Source organism: Phoca vitulina, unplaced genomic scaffold (genome assembly GCF_004348235.1).
Source record: "Phoca vitulina isolate PV1807 unplaced genomic scaffold, GSC_HSeal_1.0 scaffold6, whole genome shotgun sequence".
NCBI lineage: Eukaryota > Metazoa > Chordata > Mammalia > Carnivora > Phocidae > Phoca > Phoca vitulina.
In genome coordinates, this window is record NW_022589709.1 from 19672847 (window position 1) to 19686052 (window position 13206).

A 13206-nucleotide genomic window follows, 5' to 3' on the forward strand; every position below is an offset into this window, starting at 1 on the left:
AGAAATCAACAGACAAGGGGTGCCTGGGTGGCTCAGTTGGTTAAGTGACTGCCTTTGGCTCAGGTTATGATCTCAAGGTCCTGGGACTGAGCCCCACGTTGGGTTCCCTGCTCAGCGGAGAGTCTGCTTCTCCTTCTCCCCCTACCCCCCCTCCTCCAGCTCATTCTCTCTCACTCTCTTAAAGAAAAAAAAAAAGAAAAAAGTGAAAATCAACAGACAAGATGAAACAAACCAATAGCTGGTTCTTTGGAAAGATCAGTAAAATTGATACGCTTCTAGTCAGGCTAAGAGAGAGGATACAAATTACTAATATCGGAAATGAAAGGGGACACCACCATACATCTTGTGGACATTTTAAAAAACAGGTAAGGAATACTACAAACTACAAACAACTCTATACTCACAAATCTGATAACCTAGATGAAATGGACCAATTCCTTGAAAGACAAAAACTGCCCAAACTGACATAAGAAGAAATAGACAATCTGAATAGCTTTATATCTACTTAAAAAAAATAGGACCCATAATTAATAACCTTCCAAAAATAGAAAGCATCAGGCCCAGATGGGCTCACTGGTGAATTCTACTTAACATTTAAGTAAGAAATAATACAAATTCTCTATAATCTGTTTCAGAGGATAGAAACAGAGGCCATACTTCCTAATTCAATCTATAAGACCATCATTAACCCTAACACCAAAGTTAGACTAAATTATTACAAGGAAACTACAGACCAGTATCTCTCATGAGCACAGATGCAAAAATTATTTTTTTTTAAAAAAGATTTTATTTATTTATTTGTCAGAGAGAGAGAGAGCAGAAGCAGGGGAAACGGCAGGCAGAGGGAGAAGCAGGCTCCCCGCCGAACAAGGAGCCCAATGTCGGACTCGATCCCAGGACCCTGGGGTCACGACCTGAGCTGAAGGCAGACACTTAACCGACTGAGCCACCCAAGCGTCCCAGATGCAAAAATTCTTAACAAAATATTAGTAAATCAAATCCAACGATGCATAAAAAGAATTATACACCATGACCAAGTTGGATTTATCCCAGATAGGCACTGCTGGTTTAACATTCAAAAGTGAATGTTATCCAACATATCAACAAGATAAAAAAGAAAAATCACATGATCATAGCAATAGGTGCAGAAAAAGCACTGGGCAAAATCAAACACCATTCATGATAAAAACTCTCAATAAACTAGGAATAGAGGGAAACTTCCTCAACCTGATTAAAAAAAATACCTACAAAAAACATACAACTAAAATCAGGCTTAATGGTAAGAACTCAAAGCTCTTCCCCTACGAACAAGAAAAAGGCAAGGATGTCAACTCTCACCTTTCCTTATCAACATCATAGTGGACATACCAACTAATGCAATAACAAGAAAAGGAAATATATACAGATGCGAAGAAATAAAACTGTCTTTGTTCACAGATAACATGATCATCTATGTAGGATATCCAAAAGAACTGATAAAAAAAAATTCCTGGAACTAATAAGCAATTATAGAAAGGTTATAGGATACAAGGTTAATATACAAAAGTTAATCACATTCCCATATACCAGCAATGAACAAATGTAATTTGAAATTTACAACAAAATACCATTTACATGAGCATCCCTAAAATGAAATACTTATAATTTAGGTATACATCTAACAAAATAATGTATAAGATCTATATGAGGAAAACTACAAGTCTCTGATGAATAAAATCAAAGAAGAAATAAATGAAGACATGGTCCATGTTCATGGACAGAAAAACTCAACACTGTCAGGATGTCAGTTCTTCCCAACTTGATCTGCAGATTCAATGTAATCCCAGTCAAAATCCCAGCAAGTTATATTGCAGATATCAACAAACTCATTCTAAAGTTTATATGAAGAAGGTAAAAGATGCAGAATAGCCAACATAACATTTAAGGAGAATAAAGTTGGAGGACTGATGCCACCCAACTTCAAAACTTACTATATAAAGCTACAGTAATCAAAAACAATGTGGTATTAGCAAAAACCCAAATAGACCAATGAAACAGAATAGAGACTGGAGAAACAGACCCATATGGTCACCTGATCTTTGACAAAGAAACAAAGGCAATATAATGAAGCAAACAGAGTATTTTCAGCAAATGTTGCTGGAAAAACTGGATATCCATATCCAAAAAAATTTCCTTCCCCAAATTAACTCAAAATGGATCATAGACCAAAATATTAAACACAAATCTATAAAACTCCTAGAAGATAACATAAGAGAAAATCTAGATGAACTTCAGTATGGCAATGACTTTTCAGACACAACACCAAAGGCATAATCCATGAAAAAAGTAACTGATAAACTCGACTTCATTAAAATTAAAAATTCCGGCTCTGCAAAAGACAGTATCAAGAGAATGAGAAGACAAGCCACAGACTGTGAGAAAGTATTTGCAAAAGATACATCTGATAGGGGCAACCGGGTGGCTCAGCCGTTAAGCGTCTGCCTTCGACTCAGGTCATGATCCCAGGGTCCTGGGATAGAGCCCCGCATCGGGCTCCCTGCTCGGCGGGAAGCCTGCTTCTCCCTCTCCCACTCCCCCTGCTTGTGTTCCTTTTCTCACTTTGTCTCTGTCAAATTAATATATAAAATCTTAAAAAAAAAAAAGATACACCTGATAAAGGAATGCTATCCAAAATATACAAAAAACTCTTAAAACTCAATAAGAAAACAAACCAAACAAAAACTGAGCCAAAGACCTTACCAGATACTTCACTGAGAAGATATACAGATAGCAAATAAGCATATGAAAAGATATTCCACATCATGTTATCAGGGAAATGCAACTTAAAACAACAATGAGATATTAACTATACACCTATGAGAATGACCAAATACTGGAACATTGAAAACACCAAATGCTGGTGAGGATATGGAGCAATAGGAACTCTCATTCATTGCTAATGGGAATGCAAAATGACACATACACTTTGGAAGACAGTTTAGCGATTTCTTACAAAACTAAACATACTCTTACCATACAATTCAGCAATCATGCTCTTTGGTTATTTACCTAAGAGATGCACACAAATGCACACAGATGTTCACAGCAGCTTTATTCTTAATTGCTAAAACTTGGAAGCAATCAAAACGGCCTTCAGTAGGTGAGTGAATAAACAATGTTATTCAGACAATGAAATATTATTTACTGGTAAAAAGAAATTATCTACCAAAACATGAAAAGACCCAGAAGAACCTTAAACACATATTATTAACTGAAAGAATCCAATGTGAAAAGGCTTCATACTGTAGGATTCTGACTTATATGACATTCTGGAAAAGGCAACACTATGGAGATAGTAAAAGGACCAGTGGTTGTAAGAGATTAGCAGGGGACGGGATGAATAGGGAGGGCACAAAGGATTTTTAGGACAGTGAACATGTATGATACCATAATGATGGATTCATGTCATTATATATTTGTCAAAAGCTACAGAATGGATAACACCAAAAGTGAACCCCAATGTAAACTATGGACTTGGGGTGACTATGTCAATCCATGTTCATCAGTTGTAACAAATGTTCCACTCTGATGGAGGCAGCTATACATGTATGAAGGGAGTAAATGGAAAATCACTGTATCTTCCCCTCAATTTTGCTGTGAACCTAAAACTAAAAAAAAAAGTCTTAATAAAACAAAATTGGAAATTTTCAAAAGTTAATAAAAGACTACAAATCACAGATCCAAAAAGGTTATTAAAATATATATATTCCATTCTCCCCACCCCAAAATAATTCACACCTAAACATCATATCAAAACTGGTAATTAAAAAATACAATATATTGAAGGCAGTCACCAATAAAGACAAGTTACATACAAAAGAATAAAGGTAAGATTTCTCATCTTCTCATCAAAAACTCTGCAGCCAGAAGACAATGGAGTTAACAGCCTGAAAATGCTAAAAGAAAAAATTATCAAACCAGAATTCTATAAACAAGGGAAATATTTTTCAAAAATGAAAGTGATTCAATATATCACTTTCAGTAACAGGGAGAACTAGGCAGAACATCAACAAGGAGATCGACAACTTAAACAACAATATAACCTAACTAGATCAAACACATACATAACACTCCAATCAACTAGGCCAAACAGATATCTACAGAACACTCCCCTTGTTGGGAAAATACACATTTTCCTCAAATGTATATGAAATATTCTTCAGGGCATGGGGCGCCTGGGTGGCTCAGTTGGTTAAGCCACTGCCTTCAGCTCAGGTCATGATCCTGGAGTCCTGGGATCGAGTCCCGCATCGGGCTCCCTGCTCAGCGGGGAGCCTGCTTCGCCCTCTGACCCTCCCCCCTCTCATGCTCTCTCTCTCTATCTCATGCTCTCTCTCAAATAAATAAATAAAATCTTTAAAAAAAAAAAAAAAAAAAGAAATATTCTTCAGGGCAGATCATATGATAGCAATAAAACAAGCCTCAATAAATAAAAAAGGATTAAGAAACATACAAAATATGTTTTCCAAACATAATGAGTGAAATTAGTAATAACACACAGAAGAAATATAGAGAACTAACAAATACGTGGAATTAAAGAAAACACCCTAAACTAACCAATGGGTCAAAGAAGAAATCAAAAGGGAAAGTAGAAAATACTTCGGGGGCGCCTGGCTGGCTCAGTCAGTAGAGTATGCAACTCTTGATCTCAGGGTTGTGGATTTGAGCCCTACATTGGGTATAGAAGTCACTTAAAAATAAAACCAAAAAAAAGGAAAAGAGGAAACAACAGATGCTGGTAAGGATGCAGAGAAAGGGGAACCCTCTTACACTGTTAGTGGGAATGCAAACTGGTGCAGCCACTCTGGAAAACAGTATGGAGGTTCCTCAAAAAGTTAAAAATAGAACTATCCTACAACCCAACAACTGCACTATTAGGTATTTATCCAAAGGATAGAAACATAGTGATTCGAAGGGGCACATGCATCCCAATGTTTATAGCAGCAATGTCCACAATAACCAGAACATGGAAAGAGCCCAGATGTCCAACAACTGATGAATGGATAAAGAAGATGTAATGTATACACATACAATGGAATATTACAACAGCCATCAAAAAAATGAAATCTTGCCATTTGCAACGACGTGGATGGAACTAGAGGGTATTATGCTAAGCAAAATAAGTCAATCAAAGAAAGACAAATACCATATGATTTCACTCACATGTGGAATTTAAGAAACAAAACAGATGAACACAGGGGAAGGGAAGGGAAAATAAAATAAGATGAAAACAGAGAGGAAGGAAAACCATAGAGACTCTTAACTATAGGAAACAAACTGAGGCTTGCTGGAGGGGAGGTGGGGGATGGGGTAATTAGGTGATGGGCATTAAGGAGGGCACTTGATGTAATGAGCACTGGGTGTTATATGCAACTGATGAATCACTAAATTCTACCTCTGAAACTAATAATACAGTATACGTTAACTAAATTGAATTTGAATTTTAAAAAAAGAAAGAAAAAGGAAATACTTTGAGATGAATGAAAATATGTCTTCAAAACTTACAGGATGCAGCTAAAGCAGTACTTAAAAGGAAATTTACAGCTGTCTAATGCCTATACTAAAAAAGAGAGATCTTGGGGCGCCTGGGTGGCTTGGATGGTTGGGCGTCTGCCTTCGGCTCAGGTCATGATACCAGGGTCCTGGGATCGAGCCCCGCATCAGGCTCCCTGCTCAATGCAGAGCCTGCTTCTCCCTCTCTCTCTGCCATTCCCTCTGCTTGTGCTCTCTGGGTCTCTCTGTCAAATAAAATAAATAAATAAATCTTAAAAAGAGAGAGAGAGATCTTGGGGCACCTGGGTGGCTCAGTCGGTTAAGCGTCTGCCTTTGGCTCAGGTCATGATCCCAGTGTCCTAGGATAGGAGTCCTACATCAGGCTCTCTGCTCAGTGGAGAGCCTGCTTCTCCCTCTGCCTGCCACTTCCCCCTCTGCCTGCCACTTCCCCTGCTTGTGCTCTCTCTCGTTCTGTAACAAATAAATAAAATCTTAAAAAGAGATTTTGAATCAATAACCTTAACTTCCACCTTAAGACACATGAAAAAAAGAGCAAACTAAACCTAAAGGAAGCAGAAGGAAGGAAGGAATGAGTAATAGAGAAGAAATCAATAGAAAATAGAAAAACAGGAAAATTGATAAAATTAGGTTTTTAAAAACAACAAAATTGACAAACTATGAGTTAGACCGAGCAGGGGAAAGAAAAAAAAAAGAAGACTCAAACAACTAAAAGTAGGAATGACAGTGGAGACATAACTCACAATCTTACAGAAATAAAAAGGGCTATAACGAATACTATCAAGAACTGTATGCCACTTGATTCACTAACTTAGATGAAACACACAAATTCCTAAAATGACATAAACTACCAAAACTGACTCAAGAAGAAACAAATCTGAATAAAACTACAACAGATAAGAGACTGAACCAGTAATCAAAACCTATCCACAAAGAAAGGCCCAGGCCCAGATGGCTTCACTGGTGAATTCTGTCAAACAGTTAAAGAAAAATTAATACCAACTCTTCCAAAAATTAAAGGAGGGAGCAATATGCAACTCATTCCCTGAGGCCAATTTTAGCCTAACACACCAAATCCAGACAAAGACATGACCAGAAAACTACAGACCAGTATCTCTTATGAACGTAGATGCAAAAATCCTCAACATAATACCAGCAAAACAAATCTAGCAACATACAAAAAGTATTCTACACTATGACAAAGTAGAATTTATCCCAGGAATGCAAGGTTAGTTTAACATAAGAAAAGCTATTAGCATACCAAATCAACAAAGTAAAACACAAATCCCAAATGATTATTCCAATAGACACAGAAAAAACATATTACAAAATTCAATACCCCTTTCATGATAAAAACATTTTTAAATGGCTAAAATAGTATGTCTTATGTGAGTTTTATAATTAAAAATATTTTAATTGCAAAAGATATGAATAAACTTTTCCCCAAAGAAAATACACAAATGGCCAATAAGCACACAAAAAGCTGATCAACACCATTAGTCATTAGAAAAATGTAGATCAAAACCACAATCAGATATCATTTCATACCCAGTGGAATGCCTATAATTAAAAAAAAAAAAAAAAAAGGAAAATAAGTATTGGCAAGGATGTGAAGGAATTGGAACCCTCATACAATGGTGGTAGGAATGTAAAACAGGTAGCCACTTTAGAAAACAGTCTGGAAGTTTCTCAAATAATTAAATACTGAGTTGCCATATGGCCCAGGAATTCCACTCCTAGGTATATACCCAAGAGAAATGAAAACATATGTCCACACAAAAACTTGCACATAAATGTTCACAGCAACTTTAGTTGTAACAGCCAGAGTAGAAACAATTTAAATGTCCATCAAATGATAAATGAATAAACAAAATGTGGCACAGAATATAATGGAATATTACTTAGCGATAAAGGAATGAAGTACTGATGATGCCAAAACACGGAATGTGAAAACATTAAGCTAAGAGAAAGAAGCCAGTCACAAAAGATACATGTTATGTGATTTCATTTACATGGAATGTCCAGAATAGGCAAATCTACGGAGACAGAGAGTAAATTAGTAGTTGCTGAGGGCTGAGTGGGATGAAGGCTTTGGGTGAATGGTAAGTATATGGGGTTTCTTTTGAGGGTGATGAAAATGTTCTAGAATTAGACTGTGGCAATAGCTGCACAACACTTAATATACTAAAAACCACTGTATACTTTAAATAATGAAAGTATTGTATGATGAATGAATTGTATGGTAAATGAGTTATATCTCAATAAAGTAGTTACCATAAAAATGAGAGAAATAAAGACTTTCTCAGACAAATAAAAACAGAGAACTGGCAATTTATCTACATTACAAAAGTGATAAAGGAAGCTTTCCAAGAGAAACTGGGATCTACACAAAGAAATAAACGGCCCTTGAGATGGTAAAAATAAAGTATGGAATTCTTTTTTATTTCCATTGCTCTAAAAGATAATTAACTATGTAAAGCAAAATAGCATCCATGTATTGTGTACTATAACAAGTGCAAAACTAAAATGTATGGCAAAAATAACATAAAGTAGGGTAGACAAAAATTGGGATCATACCATTACACAGTCTACACTACACATGAAACAACATAAAGTTATTTGAAGGTGACTGTGATTAAATAAATGTGTGTACTAAAGACTCTAGGACAACCACTAAATATGTTTTAAAAGAGATATAAATAATAGAAATAAAATGGAATCAAAATAATAGTGAACAAATACAAAAAAAAGGACAGAAAAGAAAAAAGACAAAGAACAGTTGGAACAAACGAATAGCTTTCAAATGGTATATTTTAATTCAGTAACATTAATAGTTACATTAAATGTAATTGTAAAAGACAAAAGACAAAAGTTGTCAGAATACATGAAAAAGATAAAAAGAGTTGTCAGACCAAATAAAAAAGCATGACACAACTAAATAAAAAAAGTAAAACCCATGGGGCGCCTGGGTGGCTCAGTCGTTGGGAGTCTGCCTTCGACTCAGGTCATGATCCCAGGGTCCTGGGACAGAGCCCGGCATCGGGCTCCCTGCTCAGCGGGAAGCCTGCTTCTCCCTCTCCCACTCCCCCTGCTTGTGTTCCCTCCCTCGTTGTGTCCCTCTCTGTCAAATAAATAAATAAAATCTTTTAAAAAATAATAATAATAAAACCCAATTTGATTGTAAAGACTCAGAATAACCAACTATCAACAGTCCACCAATGATGACATAAACTTAACTATCAATTGATACTATTATCAACAATTTTTTTTTTAAAGATTTTATTTATTTATTGACAGAGAGAGAGAGAACACAGCAAGAGAGGGAACATAAGCAGGGGGAGTGGGAGAGGGAGAAGCAGGCTTCCTGTGGAGCAGGGAGCCCGATGCGGGGCTCGATCCCAGGACCCTGGGATCATGACCTGAGCCGAAGGCAAACGCTTAACGACTGAGCCACCCAGGCGCCCCTATCAACAATTTTCAATACTGAAAGTAACTGGAGTACATTTGACAGATCTAACCTAGCGACAGCGACCTCTAGACATAATGCAATGATCTCACAATAAAGAACTGTTTTAATTTTACAAAGCTAAGAATTCTACCTTAAATCACTGAAATTCAAATGAACTGTGAAATAAAGCCTTACTTATCTCCAATCAACTTTTGTAATAATTTCAACTAGTTACCATATTTTTTGAAAAGTTCATTGAAACACTTGAATACTTCACTTCACATTAAAATGCCAAAAATAATTAAATAACTTCGCAACTGAGTAAAAATCAGAGAAGAAAGCAAAACCTACAACAAAAAATTTTTGTCCTATTTTGACTTCTACTAATAAATACATATTTGGTCTTTGTTTCCTGGCACAGAGCTCCTAAATCCCTCAGAATTTCCTAAAGGAAAAGAACAATAAAGGTATCTTTTCCTATTTATAACAAACCCCTTTCAACCATACCTGAGTTATGTTAATGCACTTACTTTTGGAAAGCCCCTAAGGATGAGGGAACCAACCGTGGGTTTAGAGGGTTGAAACTTCCATCCCTGTCCCCCAACCTTGAGGGAACAGAGAGAGGGGCTAGCTGGACATTGAATCAATCACCAATGGCCAGTGATTTAATCACTCGTGCCTGCATAATGAGGTTTCCATAAAAATCTGTAAACTACAAGGTTTGGAGAGTTTCCTGGTTGGTGGAGATACTGGAAAAGTGACACATCTGGAGGGCATACAAGCTCTGCAGCCCTTCCCCCATATCTTGCCCTATACATCTCTTCCATCTGCTTGTTCCTGAGTTATATCCTTTATAATAAACCAGTCATCTAGTAAATAAATGGTTTCCCTGAGTTCTGGGAGCCATTCTAACAAATTAATCAACCCCAAGGAGGGGGTCATGTAAACCTCTGTATAGCCAGTCAGTCAGATGCACAGGTAACAACCTGGACTTGCAGTTGCCTTCAAAAAGTGAAGATAGTCCTGTGGGATCTGATACTATCTCTGGGCAGTGTCAGAATTGAGATACCAGTGTCTGACTAAAAACTGGAGAACTGCCTGGTGTAGGGGAAAAACCCCCAACACATGTGATGACCAGAGTGAAGTGTTAAGAGTAGAAAAGACACACAGAAGACTTTTTCCCTTATAATTTTAATGAATGTGAAAAGGAAAACCACAGGTCCACATAGCATCACTTGGACCAGGCCTAGTCACCAAACCGGGGCTTAATACCTAAAGTTTCAAATTCCCCCAGAAATGAAAGTCTTAACCTGTCAACCAGGAATTTTCTGATTAAGCACCAATGAGATTATCACATAACTCTCCATCCCAAAGGAAGATGATGTAATCCACCTAATAAGACCCCTATTCTTCCCAGCAAGGGAAGATGACCTTGCCTAAAACAATTCTTTCTCTTTTTTTTTTGCTAATAATTTTCTTGTCCCACCCTCCTTTCTATAAAAACCTTCCATTTTGGACAACTCCTCAGGAGCACCCCTCTATTTACTAGATGGAATGTTGCCCAATTCATGAATCATTTAATAAAGCCAATTAAGTCTTCAAATTTACTCAGTTGAATATTGTTTTTTTAACATGACGAAAATAGTACCATTATAATAGGTACCATTATTTCAACCACTAAGTATTATATCTGTATTTTATTGATAAGAAACCAGAGGTAGGCTGAAAGCACTAACTTGCCTAAAGTCTATATAGTAAGGGCTGAAGCAAGGATTCAAAATCCAAGTGTGCCTAACTCTGAAGTTCACATTTTAATTTCAACCCTCTGCCCATAATAAGTCAACTGTATAAGTTGCAGGTAATGGTGAATCCTAAAAATTTTAATGGAATCCAAAGCAAATAGGAAGCACATACATCCTTACTCAGAGATCTCTCTCCTTAATGAAGAAATTAGTCTCAATTCTATGCTGTACTTTCCAAAGCATTCTCAACACAAAAATAAAAACATACGTGCAATTTTTCTTTTAGCCAAACATTTTGTTCTATTCGACTGTTTTGTCTTCATTTTCTGCAATCCATTCTCTTCCTTTGGTTCCTGTTGCAAAACAAGAAATACCATCAGGGTGTCTACTATTAAAAGTAGTACTCTTTCTACCTCTTCTGTAACTAAGAGATCACTGAGCCTCTGCAGAATCAGTGGCTATTTAAATGTTCACAGAAAACATCAGAAAAGACCCTTTACAGTACAAAAAAGAAAACATTTGGATCTGGAACAAATAAAAATCATAAAAATTAAAATGTATAATATATTGCCATTATTATCTGTCACATGGACACTCATGTAAAAATTGGCCATCTGTATAATACCAGTAAGAATACACTCAAGTTCAGAGAAAGCTTGATTCAAGAATTAAAAAATGAGTAACTATGGGAGTGCCTGGATGGCACAGTCAGTTAAGCATCTGACTCTTGGTTTCAGCTCAGGTCATCCTCTCAGGGTCGTGAGATCGAGCCCCGTGTCAAGCTCTGCACTCAGCGTGGAGTCTGCTTAAGACGGAGTCTGCTTAAGACTGTCTCTCCCTCTCTCTATGCCCCTGCCCCCAACACTCTCTTTCTCTCTCTCTCAAATAAACAAATAAATCTTTTTTAAAAATTAGTATATTTAAAGTCAGTGCATATCCATCTATTTTAAATCAGTACTTAAAAAGAAACAGAACTAGGGAAAACTATGTAACATAATTATCAGAGAAAGGGCTAATTTTCTTTATATATAAAGAGCTCTTACAAATCAATAAAAAGACCAATATTTAACCTCCTCCCATAAGCAAAGGGCATGATAAGATACCCCTACCCCATAGGGAAAAATACACAAGGGGCTTATAAGTATATGGAAAGATGCTCAACGTAAATCAAAATAGTTATATACTTTTTTTTAAACCTGTATTAATAGTAAAAATAATATGTTTTACAAAACATTTTATGTGGAGAAACATACCACTGACAGGATAAAATGGATACAATATGTTTAGAGGGCAAATTGGCAATAACCTCTGAAATCATTAATGTACATAATCTTTGTCCAGCAATACACTTCTAGGAAATAATTCTACAGATACACACAAGCACAAAGATGTGTGCACAATAATGCTCAGAGTAGAATGTTTTGTAATTGTAAAACCTGAATCAGTGCTACTGAAAATATGATCTACAGATGAGTGGAAATTAGCACACTGCTTGTTACTACTCTAACAAAATAAACAGAGAGGGGCGCCTGGGTGGCTCAATCAGTAAAGTGTCTGCCTTCGGCTCAGGTCATGATGCCAGGGTCCTGGGATCCAGCCCCGCATCAGGCTCCCTGCTCTGTGGGGAGCCAGCTTCTTCCTCTCCCTTTGCCACTCCCCGCACTTGCACTCGCTTTCTCTCAAATAAAATCTTTAAAAAAATAAAATAAACATAGAAACTGAGAACAAGCATTTAGAAACTTTTACAGCAATTTGACATTACCACAACATCCAAGCACATGATAAGTGGACTTCCATGGTAAAAACCACAGACTAGTCACTGGCAGAAGGATCAGCCATCACAAGTTGAAAATATTATAAATCGAAGATACATTTAATACACCTAATATACCAAACATCATAGTATGGCCTAACCTACCTTAAACAAGTTCAGAACACTTACAATGGTTTACAGTTGGGCAAAATCATCTAATGCAAGCCCTTTTTTATAATAAAGTGTTGACTATCCCATGTAATTTACTGAATACTGTACTGAAAGTGAAAAACAGAATGCGTGTATGGGTAAAGAATGGCTGTAAATGGATCGGTTGTTTACCCTCGTGCTTGTGTGGCTGACTGGAAACTGTGGCTCACTGCCACTGCCCAGTATCACAAAAGAGCATCATACCATGTACTGCTATCCCATAAAAAGATCAAAATTCAAAATTCGAAGTTCAGTTTCTCCTGAATGTGTATCACTTCACACCATCATAAACTCAAAAAATCGTAGTCTAGCCATCAAAACTCAGGGATTGTCTTACATAAAACTGTCAAGAAATTAGGAGAATACTGCAAAGCTGTCTGTTTGGAAATGCTGGGTGAATATGAGGCAAAGAAGGCAGGTCGAGTACCATATTTCAATGACAACATAGCTCAACATATTCAGGAAACAGATCATGATGTGGAAGAACAATTAGTAAAACAAAG

General features: G+C 36.7%; 1 protein-coding gene across 4 annotated transcripts in view; it reads right to left on the reverse strand.

Moving 5' to 3' along the window:
* The window catches only part of UIMC1 (ubiquitin interaction motif containing 1), a 138679-nt gene that overhangs the window by 71048 nt on the left and 54425 nt on the right, over positions 1-13206 (reverse strand). For 3 of the 4 annotated variants that reach the window (XM_032403789.1, XM_032403788.1, XM_032403791.1), the window contains exon 3: positions 11009-11093. The exons of the other annotated variant lie outside the window; for it this stretch is intronic. In XM_032403789.1, the coding sequence (XP_032259680.1) occupies positions 11009-11093 (85 nt within the window). The remainder of the gene's footprint in view (positions 1-11008; positions 11094-13206) is intronic. 4 annotated transcript variants of the gene reach the window in all.